We start from the raw sequence: 21,829 nt of genomic DNA, 5'->3' as shown, positions 1-21,829 counted from the left end.
AAGGCCTCCCTGCTTTCACGTGTGCTGAACACCCTAACAGAGAAGGCATAGGTAAGCAGCCCTCACACCTTGATGGGGAAACCCTAGGGTTTCCTCTGAGGGTCTGACAGCTTGGGGGGGTTCAGGAGAAAGTGGAGGATGTGGCCACCACAGCTCTAGCTTCCTTTAGCTGAGGAACAGAGGCCAAGGGACATCCTGGCAGATCTAAAGGAAGGTGGAGAGTCTGGGGCTCCAGCTCTTCCTCTCTGTTCTCTCCACTGCCCTCATCCCCACTAACCCTGATGTCACTCCCTACTATGCCTACCCTGGAAACCCTCAGCCACTTCCCATAGGTTCCCTCCCAGGGAAGTTCTTTAACTGGTGGGTGTGGGAAAAAGGAAGAGGAAAAATATCATTTCCACCCTCCCAACTCCCTCCACCCCATGAACCTCCAATCAGAAAATGATTACTCATCTGACCTGAAGATCTCATCCCAGGAATCATAATGGCTCTTCTTGCACCCATAAGGAAAATGAATAATGAAGAAATGCAAAATCCCAACTCAAGAAAATGTGGTTGAAAAAGAGAAGACTCTGTAAATTCCCATCTGTTGACCAAAGGCAATAAAATGATTACTTGAAAACAAAAATACAAACAAACAAGAGCCCAGACTGTGGCTCACTTGGGAGAGTGTGGTGCTGACAACACCAAGTCAAGCGTTAAGATATCCTTACCAGTCATCTTTAAAAAACAAACAAACAAACAAACAAACAAACAAACAAACAAACAAACAAAAAACACCTCTGGGGGCTTTCCAAATTACGTAGGAAAATATAAACAGAGGAAGACTTGTTCTATTCTTAAAACTCCAACTTGGCCCCCAGATTGGGTAAAGACTCTCCCCCTAAGCACCCTTCCCTATCTTGCCCCGCCCATATTAGTCCCAGGCAATTCCACAAACATTTATCGACGTGCTTCCAACCATTCCAGGAGTTGGAATTCTGCAATGTCAAGGAGCTTTGAGAGGAGCAGGGAAACAGCTCTATCAACACTCTGCCTACATTGTGCCAGGTTTAGAGGTTTGAGGGGACAAAAATCTGAGAAAAAAAGCAGCTAAGAATACTCCAACCTGGGAAGTACTAACCTATAAATACCATGGCAGGAGCAAGGAACAATTAATTTGCATGGTGGGGTTAGGGAAGGTGACCCAGAGAAGGTGACATTTAAGTTGGGCCTTGGAAAAGGATTTTGTTGGGTATAGCTGGGAAGGAGTGGCAGTCTGGCAGAAAGAACACAGTGAGCAAAGGTCAGGGTTGGGAGGTGGTATGAACAGTTGGTCCTGTGGAGAATGGCATGTAATCAGGCCACTGTCACCAGAGTATAGGGTCTGGGAGCACAGAAAGAGGAGATAAGGCTAAGAGGCAGGCTGTAGTTTCTGGTATCCAGGAACACATGCCATTTAGGGAACCTGCTACATGGAGTGCAGATATCTGACAGTCTGCAGCTTCAGGATCTGCCTGCCATTCAAGTCAAGGCCATGTTGCCTCCTGGGCAGCTCCTAGCTAATGGCAGAGCATGGCAGGGGGCTAGAGCCTGTCCATTTCTGCCCAGATTGGGACTCCTCCACTAGGCAATCTGGCTGGAGCTCCCTGTTGAGCTGGCTGAGATGTTCGTTCTCAGAGCTGCATCAGTCTGAGGCTCTTCCTACCTAATCCTTCCTCCCCCATCTGCTTTCCTAGGGGTTGGACCTCTAATGCAGTCTGAGCCTGCCTTTTCTCTGCCTATTTCTGCTCCTTTGTCCTTTATCTTTCATAGGTATTACCACGCCCTCCCCCAAATAAATCTTCTGCACTTCTAATTCTATCTTGGTGTCCACTTCCTAGAGGACCCAAAGTGGCTGAGAAGTAGCCTGGATGAATGTTCAGGTCTTGCTGGCAGTGGGGAGCCACTGAAGTATTTTAAATATGAGAAGCCAAGATCAGATCTGAGTTTTATAAAAGTAATTCCAGCAGCAGGGTGAGGAATGAACTGGGAACGGGCAGTGAAAGGACCTTTTAAAAGGACACTGCATTTATTGTACAAGGTTTTGACGAGGTAACTGGAAGTATGTACAACTTATGTACAATGTATATACCCTTTAACTCAACAATCTAAATTTTAGAAATCTATCTTATAGAAACACTAGCACAAATGCATAAAAGTATAAGGAGGAGGATGTTTACAGTAGCCTATATGTATTAGCAGGACAATGGAAAACTTCATGATCATCTGTAGGGACAGAGATGAAATAATGGTACAGCCATGCAGCGGAGTACATAACACGTAGCTTTTAAAAAGGATCTATGTACTGTCTTAGAAAGATGTACACAATATAACAAAATTTGTGAAAAGCCAGTTGCTGAACAAAGTATACAGCATGATCCCATTTTCATGAACAAAACCATGCATGTGTATAATTTACATTTGTTTGTATAAATAAATTTGCAAGGTGCTTTCCCATATTTTCCAGTTCGTAAAATGACAAACATGATTCGTTTATTTCTCCTATCAGAACACAAAATTTTAATTTAAAGAGCTCCATATCTGGGGCCGACCCATGGCTCACTCGGGAGAGTGTGGTGCTGATAACACCAAGGCCACCGGTTTGGATCCCATACAGTGATGGCCGGTGAGCTCACTGGGTGAGCATGGTGCTGACAACACCAAGGGTTAAGATCCCCTTACTGGTCATCTAAAAAAATAAATAAAAAGCTCCATATGTACTTTGAAAATATATAAAAATTCTTCATATTGACTTTCCAGAGAAGAAATAACAAAGGCTACTACTGGGATAGTTGGAAGGGCTCAACAACCCGGTCTAGGTAAATAGAAATTAGAGATGATCTGGAATAGAGCTGAACACAGGATGGCAAAGACAGAAGTTTCAGAAGAAGACAAGCGTGCTGTCTCTGGTAGTGGGTAGATGACCCGCAGAGGAGGGGTGGGAGGAGGTAAGAGTGAGAGGGTCTGTATGGTGAGTGTGCCACCTTCAGGAGGTTCAGGACTGCTGGCTTCTGTAGAGCTCAGAATGTAGTTGGGGATAGAGACTCAGGACGTACAAAAGATTAAAAACTCATTAACGGCACTTACCAATGCACTAAAATGCTACATATAAACAGTGAAACCATTAAAAAAAAAACTAGAAAAATATTGGTGAAAACTTATGTGATTTGAGTGCAGAAGGATTTTAAATTAAATAGCATTTTAAAAGTCTGGAAATTGAACATTAAAAATAAACACCAATACTTTAAAAACAAAACTCATAAACAAAATCAAAAGGCAAGCAAAAATGGGAGAATATTTATAGCAACACTGACACAGAGGAAATATCCTTCACATATAGAAAACACAGATCAGTAATTTAAAAAAATGCTCCAAAAGAAAAACAACATCTTGTATTGGTTAGAATTTGGTTCAGTTACGTAAAACAGAAAACAACAGTGGTTTAAATAAGATGAAAATTTCTTTCTCACACTGAGAAAAAAAAAAGCAGAGGGGGTTGGGATGGGGAGGCTGTCCAGTTAGCTCAATTGGTTAGAGCGTGGCCTTACAACACCAAGGTCAAGGGTTTGGTTCCCTGTACCGGCCAGCCACCAAAAAAAAAAAAAAAAAAAGTCCAGAGACTGTCAGTCCAGGGCTGGTATGGCGGTCCCAGGGATCATCGGGGATCTATGCTTCTTCCAGCTCATCCTGCCCCCATTCCTAAAGTGCAGCTCTCATGCTCATGGCCCACGGTGATTGCTAGAGTGCTAGTCATTCCACTATCATTAAGAAAGTAGGATGGAGAAAGGGAGAGTGGGTAGAAGGCACACGCCCTCCTTTTAAGGAGTCGTTTTGGAAGTTCCACATGACACTTTTACTTACATCCCATTGGCCAGAACTCACTGACATGGCCGGTTACCTAACTGCAAGGTTGCCTGGGAAACAGTTTTTTAGCTGGGTAGGAAAAGGCTCAGCAAAAAATTGGGTTTGTTACTAAGAAAGAAGGAAAGAATGGATACTGGAAAGCAATGAGCAGTTTCTAACATACATGGGGACAAAATTGTCAAAAGAAATACAAATGTAAAAGATTTTAAAAGGGTCAATATTACTAACAGTCAAATATATGTAAAGCAGGCCTTTCGTGGTCTCCTTCAGCTAACATTTTGAAGGGCTGGCCAGACAAGCCATGAAGACAGTCAGGAGCTGACTGTCTTAATAACAACTTGAGACAGCTGTGCAAAAATAAAATAGAGCTCAAGGGTAATAAAAGGCCCTTCTGCCCACTGGGTGGGCAGCTCAGGGGCACAAGGATGACTTCCTGGCTGTTTCCCCCAGAGTCTCTCTCCAACTTCAAGTGACATCAGATTCTGTAAACGCTAGGAAGTGGAGAAAATTCTGCACCCAGGAATTCTCTAACTAAATTATGGCTAGAATTAAATTTTAGGTGTTTTTGAAAGTTCCTTAAAAAAAGTAATATCCTCAAGCAAACTGAATCAGCAGTTTCAGAACTAAAAAAAGAACCTCTGTCCTGTTCTTGGGGTGTCACAAACTAAGCATGAAAGGTGGCCACTAAAATAAGGACCAGTCTGGCTGGTTAGCCCAGATGGTTAGAGCATGGTGCTGACAACACCAAAGTCTGGGGTTTGATCTCTGCATGGGCCAGCTGGGGGAAAAAAAAAAGACCAGTGCTGGGGGGCAGCATTAAGCAATCCCAAGTTGCCTCTTTCGGCAAATTTGGGACTTTACTTCAGCCCCCACAGCCTGTGATGTCAATGCCGCCGCCCTTTGGAAGGCACAGGGAAGGAAAGTGTAGAGGACATGGCAAGTGTGGCCTCAAGAGGCTTCTCAAGTTTGTAGGCCTCTTCAGTAGTTATTGTGGCCTTTCTCCATCCCAGACTGCCACCAGTCACTCCTTACTGCTTATTTGAAAGCCTGCCTTTAGCACTAACTTCTACTTTTCACTCTTTTAAAATGGTTGTGGACCAGGAAACAAGATAGCAGACTCAATAGATATTTCGTAGAGTCTGGGGAAGGTGGTCTTTAGTGCATGGGAAGCAATATGAGATAAGAACTGAACATGCAATGTGCTTTGTAATCAGGAACACCTAGCTCTACCATTTACTAGCTGTGTGCCCTTGTACAATTAACTTCTCTGAGTCTCAGGTTCCTTATCTTAAAATGGGGATAACACTTACCTCACAAAGTTAGAGGATTGTCATGTCTGGTAGGAAACAGATGGCATACTCAAACTGGGGCTGTTTACAAAGGTGTGGGAAGGGCTTAGGGAAGCTAACAAGGGATAGTGGGGCACTTTGGGGCTAGCAACAGTGGGGAGGTGCTACCACCTGTAGCCTAAAGGTGTGAAGGAGGGAAGAGGTAACAGGGCCCAGAGAAGGTAGCTGTTGGAATGGGCATCTGGCAGGGGCTGTGGGCTCCAGTGGATGATGCTGTTGGCCTGAAGCAAGCTGACAGGGACCCAGGTGAACAAACTCTTAACCTTAACTCCCTGTGTCCTTTGACCTCTTGCCAGTGCTCCCCATTGGCCAAACCTAACCCAAACTCAGAGGTCAGGGAGATGGGTAATTGTTGGGAAAATATAGGAAAATGATCAGAGCCCCTCAGATGTTCAGGATCTTGGCAAGCATTTGATGTAAATAGGCATGTGTGCTCAGGTGTTCCTTGGTTATTGTCTAATGTAATTGCACATGTGCACCCAGGTGTCCTGGGTTATGACTTAAGTATAGAGGATGAGTGGCTCTGATCCACCCTGCCCCCTGGATGCCCCTGGGGGGGGGGTGTACAGGGAGGACACTACTGATGCTAGAGGTTGTTGCCACAAGTTGTTGCTGCCAGGGTCCCCAGGATGTCCCAAGAGGCCACCACTGCTGCTGCTGCCAGATCTGCTGTAAGCTGCTCCTGCTGCTGAGGACTGAGCTCGTGTTGTCTGCCAATGGCTACTGGGATCTTTCTCAATTACCTAGTGTGGACCTGCGTGTGAGGGGTCTGGCAACCCAGCTTGGCATGTGAGGGGTCTGTGACCCAGTCTGTATAATGGGTTTGAAGGGTCTATGAGCCCTAGCCCTGTTGGCTTTAGTTATGAATTGCTTTAACAATACAACTGGCGTAGCTATTAGCTATTGCCTCAACCCAGCAACTGGCATAATCGTGTAGCTTTACAGTGATGTAGCCCGTTCGTGTCAGCCTCCCAGTACAGAGCAGGGGGAAGAGAGTGGAGAGTAGATCTGCAGGGGCAAATGGAAGATTAGGCAAAATAGAGAAAGTGATGAGCTTAGTTAGCATCATGCCTGTGCTATGGTTTGAAGGTGGCTTGTCCCCATCAAAACTCAGGTTGAAGGGCTGGCCCATGGCTCACTCGAGAGAGTGTGGTGCTGATAACACCAAGGCCCTGGGTTCGGATCCCATATAAGAATGGCTGGTTAGTTCACTGGGTGAGCATGGTGCTGACAACACCAAGTCAAGGGTTAAAATCCCCTTTTTTTTTAAAAAAAACAAAAACAAAAAACCCCCTCAGGTTGAAATAATCCTCAATATGGCAGTGTTGAAAGGTAGGGACTTAAAGAGGGGATTGGGTCATGAGGGCTCAGTCTTATGAATTTATGGGTTAATGGATTAATGGGTTAATGGATGAATGGATTATCACAGGAGTGGGACTGGTGGCTTTATAAAAGAGGAAGAAAGACTAGGGCTAGCACACTCAACCCTGTCACCATATCAGGCGACATGCCAGGACTCTGCAGAGTCCCCCACCAGCAAAAAGGCCATCACTGGAGGTGGCCCCTTGATTTTGGACTTCCCAGCCTCCAAAACTAAGAAATAAATTTTGTTTCTTCATAAAATTATAAGAACACCAGTTTCAGGTGTTCTGTTATAAGCAACTGAAAACGGACTATGACAGCTTGGAACATAGTAAGTCCACAAGCCCTCATAAAAGATTATATATTTTGGACTTTGGACTCTCTTCTCTGCCTCTTTTGTTCACTGCTTACTTCCTGGATTTCAATAGGTCATGAATAGTTGAGGTGACTTCCAAGTAATCAGGTGTTGTTATCTATATTGGAGCATTCTGAAGTAGTAATGAGTATGTAAAAAAAGATAACCAAGGACTCTGGGGTCTGGGGATGAGAAAGGGAAATAAAAGAAGGTGAGTAGGTAAGAGAAAAGGATGGGAGAAAACTGTAAGTCTCCTATCAGGCTGGAATGAACACAGGATTATCTTAATTTAAAATTGAATTATGTATTTACTGGGGTGTAATAAACGTGCCTTTGCGATTTTACAGCCCACTGAGACTTGTCAGAAAGGGATTTTGCAAAGGTCTTCCTGCCCTAAATGCAAAACCTTGTGTTTACTTCTAGATTAATAGGCTTTAATTGAGTACCCCTGCCCCCAAAGAACCAAGTAGTCAAATATGTTCACCTGGGTGTTTAAATACTTGCACACTTCCATCTGGTTGCCTGCTTCAGGTGAATTCTATTCTGATTTGGGAAATGGCTGATTAGAGTGAGTTGATCCTCCCATGGAATGGCTCCAGGTAGGAAAGGAGGCCCAGAGAGTGGTCTGAGCAGTGGATCATAAACTCAGTGTCCTTTCCTCAAGCCTTCCCCTGCTCCTGACTTAGCTCCTCAGAAATCTGTCTTAACTCCACAGGCTATTCTCAAGTGTCAGGTACAGGCTATAGGGCAGAGTGATCAAGGCCTTCTGTGACTGGTCCCAGCCACCTGTTCCGTCTCCAAGACCCTGCAGCGTCCTTCTCACGTTTGAACCTGCCCTCCAGGCCTTTGCACAGGCCACTCTCTCTGCCTGGAACACATACTCTCTCTCTCCTTCTCCTGGCTAGCCTTATCCCATCCTTCAAGACCCCTTAGGTGTCATCTCTTCAGGGGAGCCATGCTGGAGAGTATTTCCTTCCCTCAGGGCCCACAGGGGTTGGGAAGTCCTTCTGTATACTCCTGTTACCTCTCTTTCATTCTCTCACCTACAGCACTTACCACACTGTCTTGGTTTTCTGACATAACTCTCCCAGCACACTGAAGACCCCGTGAGAAGGGACCTTGACATATTCACCTTGGTTTTGTAACCATCCTGCAGAGTGCCTGCATGCAGAGGGATCCCACTAAAGATTTACTGAATATTTAGGGCATAATTCAGAATATTTAGGGCATAATTCAGAAAAGAAGAGAAGTGTCACATACCTCAAAGCACCAAGCTAATCAAGCTATATTTTCTGGAACATTTTTCCTTTCCTCCTGTCACCCTGACTCTCCTGCCCCTACAGCAGACAGGACAGGTGACTGGAACCTGCTCTTTCTTCAGCTCTTTTCTCAATCTTCTCTTTAAGGCATCCCCTTAAATGTCACTTAATCAGAGGCTGTCCCTGACCACATGATCCAAAGCAGCCACTCAGTCACTGATTACACATTAGTTAGTATATTTTAATTTGCAAGACAGCACTTACTGCTAGCATTAACATTTTATTTTTGTATTTATTTTCTATCTCCACCACTAAGCTGTAACTCCATTTTATCAGGGACGTTGTCTGTTCACCTTCCAGCATCTAGCATAGTATGTGGCACGTAGTAAAGTGCTTATTAAATATTTGTTAAATGAATGCATGTGATAGAGTTTGGATGTGTTGTACCCTCCAAAACTCATGTCGGAATTTGATCCCCAATGTGGCAGTGCTGGAAACTGATTGAGTCATGGGGGCAGATCCCTCATGAATGGATTAATGCTCTCCCTAGGTGGGGGGAGTAATGAGTGAATTCTCACTCTATTAGTTCTCATGAGAGCTGGTTGTTTATAGGACCCTGGCACCTCCTCTCTCTCTCTCTCTTGCTTCTTCTCGCCATGTGATCTGCTTGTACCTGCCACCTTCTGCCATGAGTAGAAGCAGCCTGAGGCCCATGCCAGATGTGGCTGTCCCAGAATCATAAGCCAAATAAACCTCTGTTCTTTATAAATTACCCAGTCTCAGATAATTCTGTTATAGCAACACAAAATGGACTCATACAGAAAATTGGTACTGAGGAGTGGGGTGTTGCTATACAGATACCTGAAAATGTGGATGCAGCTTTGGAACTGGTTAATGGGCAAAGGTTGGAGGAGTTGGAGGACTTAGAAGAAGACAAAAAGATGAGAGAATGTTTGGAACATTTGAGAGACTGGTTAAATGGTTGTGACCAGAATGTTGATAGAAACGTGGACAGTAAAGACCATGCGGATGATGAGGTCTCAGATAGAAATGAGGAACTTATTGGGAATTGGACAAAAGATCACCCTTACTACACCATAGCAAGGAAGTTGGTTGCACTGTGTCTATGCCCTTGGACTTTATGGAAGATGGGACTTAAGAGTTGTGAACCAGAGCATTTGGCTGAAGAAATTTCTAAGCAGCAAAGCATTAAGGAAGCTGCATGGTTACTTTTTTTTTTTAAAGATGACCAGTAAGGGGATCTTAACCCTTGGGTTGGTGTTGTCAGCACCACGCTCAGCCAGTGAGCTAACCGGCCATCCCTATATGGGATCTGAACTCGTGGCCTTGGTGTTATCAGCACCGCACTCTCCTGAGTGAGCCATGGGCCGGCCCCTGCATGGTTACTTCTAACAGCCTACTCTAAGTTATGGCAGCAAAGGCATGATGTAAAGCCAGAATTTAAAAGGGAAGCAGAGCATAAAGATTGGGAAAATTTGCAGCCTGGCCATGTAGTAGAGAAGCAGAGAGCAGGAGAAAAATGCAAGGATTAAGTAGATAAACTGGCTGGTAAAGACATTAGTTTGGTGATGAGGCAGCCAGTTGCTGAGAGCCAAGACAATGAGAGAAAAGCCCTAAGGGCATTTGAGAAGTCTGGAAGGGTGCCCCACCCATTACAGGCCCCGAGGCCTAAAGGGACTGGGTTGTCCTGGAGGACAGACCCGGGGTGCAGCTGCCCTTGGGAACCAGCTCCCTGCATCCCAGTTGCTCTGGCTGAAGCAGCCCCAGGAGTGGTTCAAGCAGCAGCTCTGGAGAGTAGAAGTCTGAAACCTTGGTGGCGTCCACATTGTGTTAAGTTTGCAGGCTGGCAGGACATGAGAGCAGTGGAAGCATGGCAGCCTCCACCCAGATTCCAGAGGATGTATGAAAAAGCCTGGAAGCCCAGGCAGAGACCTGCCGCAGGGGCGGAGCCACCACAGATGTCATCTACTAGAGCAATGCTGAGTAGAAAAGTGGGGTCAGAGCCCCTGCAGAGAGCCACAACCAGGGAAATGTCTGGTAGAGTCAAGGCAGTAGGGCTGCCACCAGGACCCCAGAACTGCAGGGCCACTGGTAACATGCAACACCGGCCTGGAAAAGCTGCAGGCAAGGCTATGCCTGGCAGAGCTGTGGGAATGAGGCTGCCTGATGCTTTTGGGGCCCAGATGCCCAACTGTGCCCAGGATGCAGGACTTGGAGTCAAAGAAGATTATTTTGGAACTTCAAGACTTAATGTCTTCCCTGGTGGGTTTTGGACTTGTTTGGGCCTGTTTCTCCTTTCTCTGGCCTATTCCTCCCTTTTGGAATGGTAATGTATACCCAATGTCTGTTCCACCATTGTATCTTGGCACTAGATAAATTTGGTTTTGACTTTTACAGGTTCACAGCTGGAAGGACTTTTGCTTTTTGGTCTCAGATGGGACTTGGGACTTTGGACTTTTAAGTTGGTGGTGGAACAAGCTAAGACTTTTGAGACTGCTGGGATGGAATGATTGTATTTTGTATGTGAGAGCGACAGGAGTTTTGGGGGGCCAGTGGCAGAATGATGGAGTTTGGATGTGTTGTCCCCTCCAAAACTCATGTGGGAATTTGATTCCCAATGTGGCAGTGTTGGAAACTGATTGAGTCATGGGGGCGGATCTCTCATGAATGGATTAGTGCTCTCCCTAGATGGGGAGTTCTTGCTGTATTAGTTCCCGCTAGAGCTGGTTGTTTATAGGACACTGGCACCTCCTCTCTCTCTCTCTCTTGCTTCCTCTCGCCATGTGATCTGCTTGTACCTGCTGCTTGCGCAGCCTGAGGCCCATGCCAGATGCAGCTGTCCCAGAATCGTAAGCCAAATAAACCTCTGTTCTTTATAAATTAACCAGTCTCAGGTAATTCTGTTATAGCAACACAAAACGGACTAATACAGCATGTTACTGCTGTTGCATGCTAATTTAATTTGGTATGTCTTTTATCTTTGCTGTCAGATTAGGTGCTCCAGAGAAGCTCAAAAGGGCCTTGAGAGCTGCCTCCCTCATGGCATCGGAGGGTGGGAGGGGGACCTCAGTTCCCTTCCTAGGTCAAGGTAGGAAATGCTGCCCGCTTATAGGTAGCTTCCTTGTAGCCTGGACTTTCCCTTGGAGGCCAGATGCTGCAGAACCCCAGCCCATGTGTCCGCAGGCCCCAGGTTCTAGAAATGCTCCTCCAGCTTTCTGTGAGAGCAGCTTGAGCTACCCATTGCCCATACTGACGGAGGAATGTGCCCAGAGCTCCTAGCTGGACTGGCACCCAGCAGGAGAGAGGCTCAGTGGCCTGCACACTGAGGACAGACATCTTCCTTTTTCCATATCCCAACTCTGAGAGTACACATAGCTGCCTGACTGGGAGGAGAAACTGGACTCACCCCCTGCAGCTGGGAAGATGGCATGGATCTCTGGCTGTGACTTACAACAAGGATAATCTTTAGAAGCTGCAGCCTCACTCCCTACCCCTCCTGCCCCTCATGCCCCTGCAGAAATTGCTCTGCCAGTTCAGTGGAGGGTCACGTCCGGAATCTCTCACCTGCCCTGGCCCTTCCTTAAAGCCGTCTGGTTTACTGGAAATCATAAACTGTGGGAGACAGGTTATATCACACCCTGAACAGTGCACTCAATATTTAACGCTGGAGGCTGAAATGACCAGAGACTGTGGCCTCCTGGTTACTTCCAGTGACTTATGTTTGCACTGGGTAATTGAGGTCAGGTTTGCTTCTCTTAAGTCACATGATTTGCTTCAAGGCAGGAAGGTGTCAGGCCACTTGTTGCAAAAGAAGACCAGAAGGTGATCATAGAAATGCTGCAAATCAGCTTTGGCAGCAAAGGCTGTGCTTTTACAGGGAGCCAGCCCTGGGAGCATGAGCTGATCTGGCAGCTGGTAAATGACCCTCCTAGGGTCTAAAACCCCAGCATTTCACTCAGAGCAAGGCCAGGACACCTTCTTCCCTCTAAGGCACCTACTGAATGGAGCCACTTTGAATTCCTTCTGGAGTAGGGTGGGGCACAATTTAATTAACAAACTAATTAAGCATGCTGAACAGCTACCCAAAAGATACTGGTCACAGTACAGGCCCCACCCTACCCAGACACCTAATCTTGTTCCAGGCTTTGCTTGGCCTCAGATATTTATTTCCTGGTTGTCATGGAAGCTGCTCAGATAAACAGCAGCACAGCCAACCAGGTCCCTCTGCCAGCCTCAGATCCTTCTGAGAGCAGTGGAGCTCCCTGGTGGCCACTGGCCACCTGGGCTTAGGCACACAGTAGGTACTCCATAAATGCTTATTACATGTAGGAACTCCCCAGGATATGTTAGTTCTCAGGTTTCAAGTTCCCTACATAAGCAGATCCGCCTCCCTGGTCACCCCAGGGAATATAGGCCAGGCTGAACATGGCCCGTCACTCAGCTCCTCCAGCAATCCAGCTGGCCCACAGACCACTTCCTCTGCTCCCCGGAGCCACATGGAGGCAGACCTGTTAGTAAACAGCGTCCGTGGTCAGGAAACTCAGCTGGAGGGCAGGCAGGGATGGCGTCAGCTAGTACTCGCACTGGATGCCACATACCACAGCCAGAATGGCAGAAGGCCCCACCACCCATGTGCTAGTGAAACACCACCCTTACCATCAGTGCCTCCAGGTTTCCACCCAAGGGCTGAGCACTCTCTCAAAATGGGTCCCCTAACTGCTCTTGGAAGGACAGCTAGCCTCAAGGGAAAACTGCAAAGATACTCAAGGAAGAAGCCAACACCCCTCATGACCCTAAAAATGTCTACCAAACGAGGAGGTAGCAGTTTTCTCTGGGGAGTTTTTAAAGTAGGAAATATTTTTCCCTCTGATATGCAGCTCAGTCTAGAAAGGGGGTGTGGGCTGATCAGACTACCTGCTCTCTCAGGGTCACCAAGTTCAACCACTGCTAGGTTTCAGGGGGCTGTACAGAGGCCAGTATTGGCTCTGGAATCGGACATGTGAAGCCTGGGTCTGCAGCATGATAGCAATGTGTAGTCTTTGGTATTGTTGAACCTCTCTGTTTCTTCATCTGATTATGTGAACTAAAAGGGATAATTTATGTAAAACTTTTAGTATAGTAAACCCTCAACACGTTTTAGCTAAATAAGTATTTTTTCATTCAAGGACACTGAACTAAACAGAAGAGAAACAGAGAAATAAATATCACAGCATCACACATCAGCAGAAAATTAATTATCTACCCTGGATAAATAAGTATAACTGCAAATAACAACATAGTAAAGTTTGAGATCTTTGGCTCTGTCATTCTAGAATCTTGAGTCACAGCAAATGCACAGCCTAGATGGGGCTGAGCTACATCTGAAAGCTGTTTCTACCCTCAGACTGGTGTAGCCCACTGACATGCCTAATAATAATCATGATGATGATGATGATGATGATGATGATGATGATAAAAATAGCTACCACATGCATGCACATGCTAAGCAGTTTGCATAGGTCACTTTATTTAATTCACACTGAAGATCTATGAAGTAGGTATTCTTGTTCCCATTTTTCAGATGTAGAAACAGAGTTGAGGAGGTTGAATCACTTCCCAAGCACACTCCCATTCACTCACCCACATGCAGATAGAGGCAGAGCAGAGATTCAAAGCCAGGCTTGATTGTGTGTGAACTTCTTCCCTGTGCTACACTGTCTGAAGCAAAATTCCGAGTGCTGTGTTTCCTGGGAAAACCCACCAGGGTAGTCCTTAAATCTACTTTGCCAGGAGCAAGGGCGACCACTCTATCTAAAACCAATGAGAACAATCTTCAGACAACAAGGTAACAGGTGACCAGGGAAGCTAGAGAGGGTATCTGATGCCCCTGATCCATAGGGCAGAAGTCAATTTCTCTTTCCAAAGGGCCTGATGGAAGCAATTATTCAGAGAGACCATGCCTCCTCCCACACTCAGTTCCCTGGCCTGGGCCACAGAGTCCTGCCACAGGAGGCAGGGCCTGACTGTCCCAGCCCCCTCCCCCCTCCAGACCCCAGGAGGTCTCTGTGATGCTCCAGGGAGAACTGCAGTGTGTGGCCACAGCAGGCAAGGGTGAGGGGACAGGAGAATAGGGAGTGTACCACCCGTAGCCTCTTCTGCCTCTCAGAGAGCAAAGAGCTGGGCATGCCCTGTCCTCTGTTCTCACAGATGTGCCTCCCAGAGGGGCTCTTAATGCCTAGATTGAGGGTCCCGTATGCTGCCTACAAAAGCCAGAGCCAGCTGCTAAAGGGTTAGACACAGACAGAACTCTCTGTCTATACTAACATGTTCTAGAAACCAAAAATGAATCTCAGGGAGAGAGCCCCGGCTGCTATTTCTGGCTTTGCCTCTAACTTTCCAGGAGACCTGAGACACGTGGCTGAACCTCTGGGGTCTAGGCTTTCCTTCCCGCCAAGTGGGAATCATTACATGTCATCATCGTCCCAGCTGACATTTGGTTGGGTTTTACCCTGGCCAGGCACTGTGCTGGACACATCATCACATATCCTCACAGTACCCTTTGCAATAGGTACCACTTTCATTCCCATTTTCAGATGAGAAAACTGTAGAATGGGTTGGTTAGAGGACATGCCAAGGTCACACGGTTAGCAAAGTTTTTCTGTTTTTCCATGCTCTTAACCACTATGACATATAGAGCCATTTTGTAAAGATCAAGGACAGATGTAAAAGGATTTCGAAAGCAGAAAAAAAACGGGGGAGGGGGAGGAGGTTGCATAAAAGTAATGTAAATCACAACCTTCTAGACACTCAAGAAACATTCCTAATCCCCTTAAGAACATCTGTGAAATTTACTCACAGAATCAGATACCTCCAAGATGGGAAAGACCCTCAACAAGTCATTTTTTTCTTCCTCCCTTCCTGTAGGCAGGAATAATATAACCAATCAAATTATATAGGTGAGACCAGAAAGGTCAAGCAAGGGGTGACTAGCTTAGGCTCTCAGCAGGTAGGTGACAAGGAGATAGAACAACAGCTTCCTGGCTCCTAGGAGAGAAAACAGTGATGATAAAAGGCCCCTTTCTGTGGTCAAGATGGAGCTCTTCTAACCCAAATTTAAACATTTTGATATAATATCCAAGCACATATTTTTTAACTTTAAAAACAGATTTGATTTCACTGCAAAGCTGGTCAATATTTAGTTCTAAATGTAGTTGGCCCTCCCACCTCCCCTCAAAGCTCTGTATTAGTCTCTTTTAAAGATTTCAGGAAGGAAAACACAGTTAAACTGAAAACTGTTAACTGGTATTAAAAAAAAAAAAAAGCCCGGAAATGTTTTTAGTTCTGTGTCTATCAAAGTCCCTTAGAGGCTGATTAGTCTTCAACACGTTCCTCATGGCACCTGCTTTTACTAAAAACCAGCAGCCCAACAGTAGAACTTTGTGAGTCAGAAGCAGAATGAAACTGTGAAATTAGACACGGAGGGACACAGCTATGAATCCCGTCACCCAGACAGCAAGCAATAGCCACGCACGGTATTACTGGCCAGGGCCCTGCAGCCTCGGGGCTGGGCCGTGGGGAAGCTGAACCAGCAGCATCTGCATCCCCGCAGCTTCTCCTCCTGCCTCGTCCCTCTCTCTGGTCCATGCCTCCACTTCCCCCTGCGCACCAGCCAAATACACCTGGAAAACAGTTGCTGCACAACCCTCCACCCAAACTAATTCCACATCCTTTTAAAGGAGACCTCAGGACCAACACTTTTATTTCTTGCTTATGTTCTTTTAAACAAGAGTATTAAAGGACAACTTAGAAAACTCGATGGTATGGAGAAGAATTAAACCTTAATAGCTTTTGATTTTTAACCTTACTATATTAGATAGTTAATCCTTTTAATTGCAGTTCTGCATTTACACAAATTATCCCTTTAAATTCTGAACAACCTCAACCTGGTACTCTCCCTCTCTTAGATCTTTAAAAACAGGACTTGCCCATTACAGCATATAAGGCAGAGTCACAAAACACATAGTCCACACAAAGACCTGTCCACAAAAATGTTTATAGCAGCATTATCCATAATAGACAAAACATGGAAACAACCCAAATGTCCTTCAAATGATAGATGAATGAACAAAATGTGGTACAGCCATACAATGAAATATTACTTGGCAATAAAAAGGAATGAAGTACTGACACATGCTACAATATGGATAAACCTTGAAAATATGCTAAGTCAAAGAAGCCAGTCACAAAAGAATACATATGGTATGATTCTATTTCTATCATATCCAGAATGACCAAATATATAGAGACAGAAAGTAGATTAGTAATTGCCAGAGGCTGGGAGAGATTGGGGGATGGGGAAGTGACAACTTAGGGTACAGGGATTCTTTTGGGGATAATAAAAGTGTTCTAAAATTGGCTCTGGTGATGGCTGCACAACTCTGGGAACATACTAAAAACGATCAAACTGTACATTTTAAATGTGTGAATCGCTTGGTATGAGAATTATATCTCAATAAAGCTGTTATATATCAAAAAGACCAGGAAAAATACCCCACAATCACAAGTTAGTGGTTAGAGTGACTGTTGTTTAAGTCTACCAGTTTGAAATACTCACAGTTAATGTGTCCTTGAGACTATTTGTCCTGAGTGACCAAAGAAGAAGTGTCCTGAAGCAGTGTTCAGGAATATGCTTCCCAAACAAAAGACAGCTTCGCTTTCACTGACCACAGTTTAACTTTAATATTTAAAAATGTTCAGCAATCAGCAGGCACTTCAAATATGAGTACCCTGGCTTATAAAATAATTGATTTTGACAACAATTAAGACTTAGGTCTTAATTAATTTCTCTTTTGCATCAGCTACCAGAACTAGGCTGACACAGTCATGCTCAGGGAACTTAGAGTTCATCAGTGTGTGTCCTTAAACACATCACCCAACATCCTGGATGCAGAGGAAGACTTCACGTTTTTAAATCAAAGTTTTCCAATTTATGGAGGTTACACATCCTTCAAAAGAAAAACAATAAAACAATCTTGCATCAACTAGTAAAACTTTAATGATGTACATAAGGCAATAGCAATAAAGGCACATTTTACTAGTGTGTGCTAACAATTCCAGTTAAATGAAATAGTTAAGAAAAACAGTATTATGTAAAATTAGGATAGTTTTGTTTCTTATTAATTTCACCTTTGTTCTTTTTTCAGGTCACTACAAGAATAAATGTGATTCATCTACCCATAGTTAGTCAGGTTTACTTTCTGATAAGAAGCAAGGGAGACAGAATCTTTAGGGGGTCACCCTGGTCTGGGTCTTAGCTCTGTAATTAATTTAATGTCTGGGCCTTTCCATATTTGTAACAAGGGAATAATATCACCTATTTCTCCAGGTTTATGCGAGAATTGAATGAGATGTAAATTCCATAGCTTGGTGCCTGATGCATAGTAAGTACTCAATATGAGTTCTTTTAACAGGTTATTTACTGTACTTAAAAACAAACCCATTGACATAAGGTAAAAAATAAAAGCACAACTTAAGAGATACAAGAGAAGGGAATTAGATTTTAAATGAAATTCATAAATTTGAAATATTTTTAAAACCAATAATTTTAGGAAAAAAACACTCAAAGGCAAACCTGCCTTGCAAAATAGCACCTTCTTCCAACCACAATAAACTCCCATGGAGACCCGGAGTTTGATGAAATCATGATCTAACCATTTCAGTGTGTACGTCTATGATTCCACACAATGAGTCCCAAATACAAACAGGTTGGGGTGAAAGGCAAGGGATCACCAAGTTCCTTGTAAAGGAAGACTCATGACACCAAGGGAAGATGTCACAGAATCCTTGTCAGGCAGGGAAAAGGGTTGCAGCTAAGGGAAAAACAACACCAAACCTAGCAGGTGCTGAAATTCATGGAGGGTTTTTGTTAGACCCCTCAGTAGAATGCCAAGAAATCGGGTTGTAGCCTTTGGCATAAAGGGCAATACGTACCCTTATCCCCAACTATGAAACTTGAAGTTATAGCAGTCCCCCCTTATCTGCAGTTTTGCTTTCCACAATTTCAGTTACCTGCATTCAACTGCAGTCTGAAAATATTAAATGGAAAATTCCAGAACTAAACAATTCATAAGTTTTCAATTGTCCATGGTTCTGAGTACTATGATGAAATCTCACACCGTTCTGATCCATCCCACCTGGGAAGTGAATCATCCCTTTGTCCATCATATCCACATTGCAAACGCTACCCACCTGTTAGTCAGTTAGTAGACACAGTTATCAGATCAACTGTCAAGGTATTGCAGTGCTTGTGTCCAAGTAACCCTTATTTTACTTAATGGCCCTAAAGTATGAGAGTAGTGATGATGGCATATTGTTATAGTTGTCTATTTTATATTAGATACTGTTGTTAATCTCTTACTGTGCCTAATTTATAAATTAAACTTTATCATAGGTATGTATAGGAAAAAAAATAGTGTAATAGGGTTCAGTACTATCCACAGTTTCAGGTATCCATTGGGGGTCTTGGAATGTATCTCTGCAGATAAGGGGGAACTACTGTATTTCTTACCAAGTGCAAAGCTAACAGATGGGATCAAAATAGAATGTAAATGATCCCCATTCACCTGCTCAGACTGCAACACAAATAGGGACTTAGGATAAATAAGATAGAGCTATAAAGGTTAATAGGTGTGGGAAGGGAGGATCAGAGGGAGAAGCCAGGTCCTACAAGGTCCAGGCAGGCAGACAGGGGCTGCAAAGTCCAAGCGGGCAAATAGAAACCCTGGCTTGTGCCAGGCCAAGGATGGGTCTCTGGCAGCACATGAATAGTCCACCCTGTGAGCAACTGGAAGAAGGACCACAGGGTCCCTGCAAAGAACACCTCACACTTTTGGCTTACCACACAACTGTTGAGTTGAAGGGACCTATTCTGGGTGAGTACTCCATTCCTGGATGGCAAAAGGGAAAGGCCCAACGTCCAGACGGGAAAGAACGCCGCATTTGCAATCCAGAGGATGCCCCCTTGTCCCTCATTCCCTCTGCAACATTCTAGGAATAATTCTGGTTTCACCACTATTATTTTTGTTTTAGTAAACAAAACTGTGAAAATGAACAAACTATTTCAAAACCAAATACATGTGATTTACACCAATTCCTACACTAAAAAACAAATAATGTAGGACAAATAAGAGAAAAACTACAGTCAAGCTCTACACTCACCCATGGCTGGTGGTTGGCGTTCAAGTCTCCAGGAAAAGGGAGTCCATTTTCTTGTTTCTCTGCTGTCCAGCCTTGGGACTGCCCGCAGTGCAGGGAGGTCCAGGGTATGCTGCCATCTGCAGGCAAAATGAGTGATGGCCCAAATCACCTGCCTAAACACTATCACCACCACCACCACCTGTCTTCAGGCAGCTGGAAGACCTGATACAAGAGCCAGGAGCATTCACCCAGTGCCAATCCCAGCCGAGCCCCCAACAGTCTGTGCTTAGGATCCCACCACAGACAGCAGAGCCAGCAAAAACGCTAAAATCTCAAAATATCTATTTCTTAACAACATCACCACTAACAGCAGCAGACTCTCACACAGGGCTGTTGTTGCCAGACACTGCTCTAAATGATTTAAATTAATTAACATTTAATCTTCACAGCAACAGCTAAATATTTGAGAGGTCTCTACTAATGTGCCTGATTATCGAATTAGGCTGAATAGTTAAAATGAAGAACTTGATAATACCTGATTTCAAAGAGGGGTCACATATGAAAACTTTGTGTGAGATTCTGAGCATTCCTGTAGATCATTCATTCCCCAAATATTTATCGAGTGCCTGTTATAGACCAGATGCTGCTCTAGGACTGGGAAAGAGAGCAGCAAACACACAAGACAAAGTCCCTGATCTTGTGGAGCTTCCATTCTAGGGAAGGGAGGTGACAATAGAAAAGGTGATAAATGTCGTGCAGAAGAAGATGCAGGGTAAAGGGGGTACAGCGTGATGACAACGTTATTAATATTCATTCATTTATTCATTTGTTTCCAAGTACTTACTAAGCATGTCATTTCTTGCTCACAACCGCATGCCAGGCACTGTGCCAGGGATGCACTGTGGGCAAAAGTATGGCATGGTCCCTGCCAGTGTGGAGTACTTATGTAAAATAAACATATTGATATTAATCAAATAATCATGGTCCCTAAACATATGCACTACTTACTCACATAAGAGGAACATCTGATATTAATCAAATAATCACACAAACAAATGCAAAGGTGTTAAATTGTCACGTGTGATAGCAGAATGGGACATGGTCCATATAAGAGCATCCCAGGAAGGCCTGACCTTGTCTGCGGTCTGGGGAAAGGTCAGAACGTGGGGAGAAGCAGCATCCTTAGTAAAAAGCACACCACGAGCACAGGTTGGATCGTGGACAGTAAGTAGAGCGGGGAGGCAGGGTGAGGTTGGAGAAGGGGTGTGGGGCAGCCCTTGCATGGCACTTTCAGCTATAAGAGGAGTTCTGAGAACTGGAGCACCACACAAGGATCTTAGGCAGAGGAATGATCTGGATGGATGTGTATTTGTAAAAGATTATGCTATATGGTAGGCCCTGCCAAAGATGTCAATATCTGAATCCCTGGAGGCTGTGCATATGTTCTTTCATGTGGCAAAAAGGACATTGCTGATGTGATTAAGTCAAGGGTCTTGAGACAAGGAGATTATCCAGGTGGGCTCAGTATAATCACAAGTGTCCTTATAAGAGGAAGGCAGAGGGAGAACTGACTACAGAAGAAGAGTCTCAGAGAGATGCAGTATGAGAAAGACTTGCTTGCTTTGAAGGTGGAGGAAGGGGCTGTGTGCCAAGGAATGCAGGTGCCCTCTAAAAGCTGAGAAAGGCAATGAAATGATTCTCCTCTAAAGCTTCCAGAAGGAATGCAGCCCTGCCCAAACCTTGATTTTAGGATTTCTGACCTCCAGAACTGTAAAATAAGAAATGTGTACTGTTTTAAGTCACTAATTTTGTGGTAATTTGTTATAGTAGCAATAGGAGACTAGTACATACTGGCTTCTGTGAAAAAGCAGACTGGAAGTAAGGAGAAAGAGAGGCAAGGACCAGTTGGAGGTCACTGCTATTGTTCAGTCAAGAGATGTAAGAGTATGTACCACAGTGGTGATGGTGGGGATAGACTGACAGAGTTGAAAGACCCCAAGAAGGGAAGAGTCAGCCAGTCAAAGGCCTTGCTGCAATCTGGCAGTACTATAAGTTACTGGAATGCCACAGCAGGCCTCTTCAGGCTCAGGACATGGCCAGCTCACACTGGCTAGAGCCCAGCACCTCTTATAGAAGAAGGAAACATCCACTAGGGCCGTAAGACCACTCCTACACAGACACACCATTTATTCACTTAATAGAGACCAGCCAACCCTATTTCTACAAAAGAGTACAGGAGTCTCCAGGAACAGCTTCTAAGAAGGAACACCAGGAGAAATTTCATTAGGCAAAAGATAGCAATTATTTCTGCCAAGCTTTAGGCCTTGCAATGAACTCTTTTTTTGGGGGGGGGGTTTGTTTTTGAACAGAGATTTTGTAATTCCGGAAAGGAGATATCCAAATTTAAATATACACATCTCCAA

General features: G+C 44.6%; 1 protein-coding gene across 2 annotated transcripts in view; it reads right to left on the bottom strand.

Moving 5' to 3' along the window:
* Positions 1–21,829, bottom strand: part of LOC134369837 (uncharacterized) — a 63,765-nt gene that overhangs the window by 31,362 nt on the left and 10,574 nt on the right. The window contains exon 2 of one of the 2 annotated variants that reach the window (XM_063086597.1): positions 19,428–19,543. The exons of the other annotated variant lie outside the window; for it this stretch is intronic. Within the exon in view, the coding sequence (XP_062942667.1) occupies positions 19,428–19,543 (116 nt within the window). The remainder of the gene's footprint in view (positions 1–19,427; positions 19,544–21,829) is intronic. 2 annotated transcript variants of the gene reach the window in all.

This window comes from Cynocephalus volans, chromosome 2 (assembly GCF_027409185.1).
Source record: "Cynocephalus volans isolate mCynVol1 chromosome 2, mCynVol1.pri, whole genome shotgun sequence".
Taxonomy (NCBI): Eukaryota; Metazoa; Chordata; class Mammalia; order Dermoptera; family Cynocephalidae; genus Cynocephalus; species Cynocephalus volans.
This window is presented reverse-complemented; position numbering and strand designations above follow the sequence as displayed.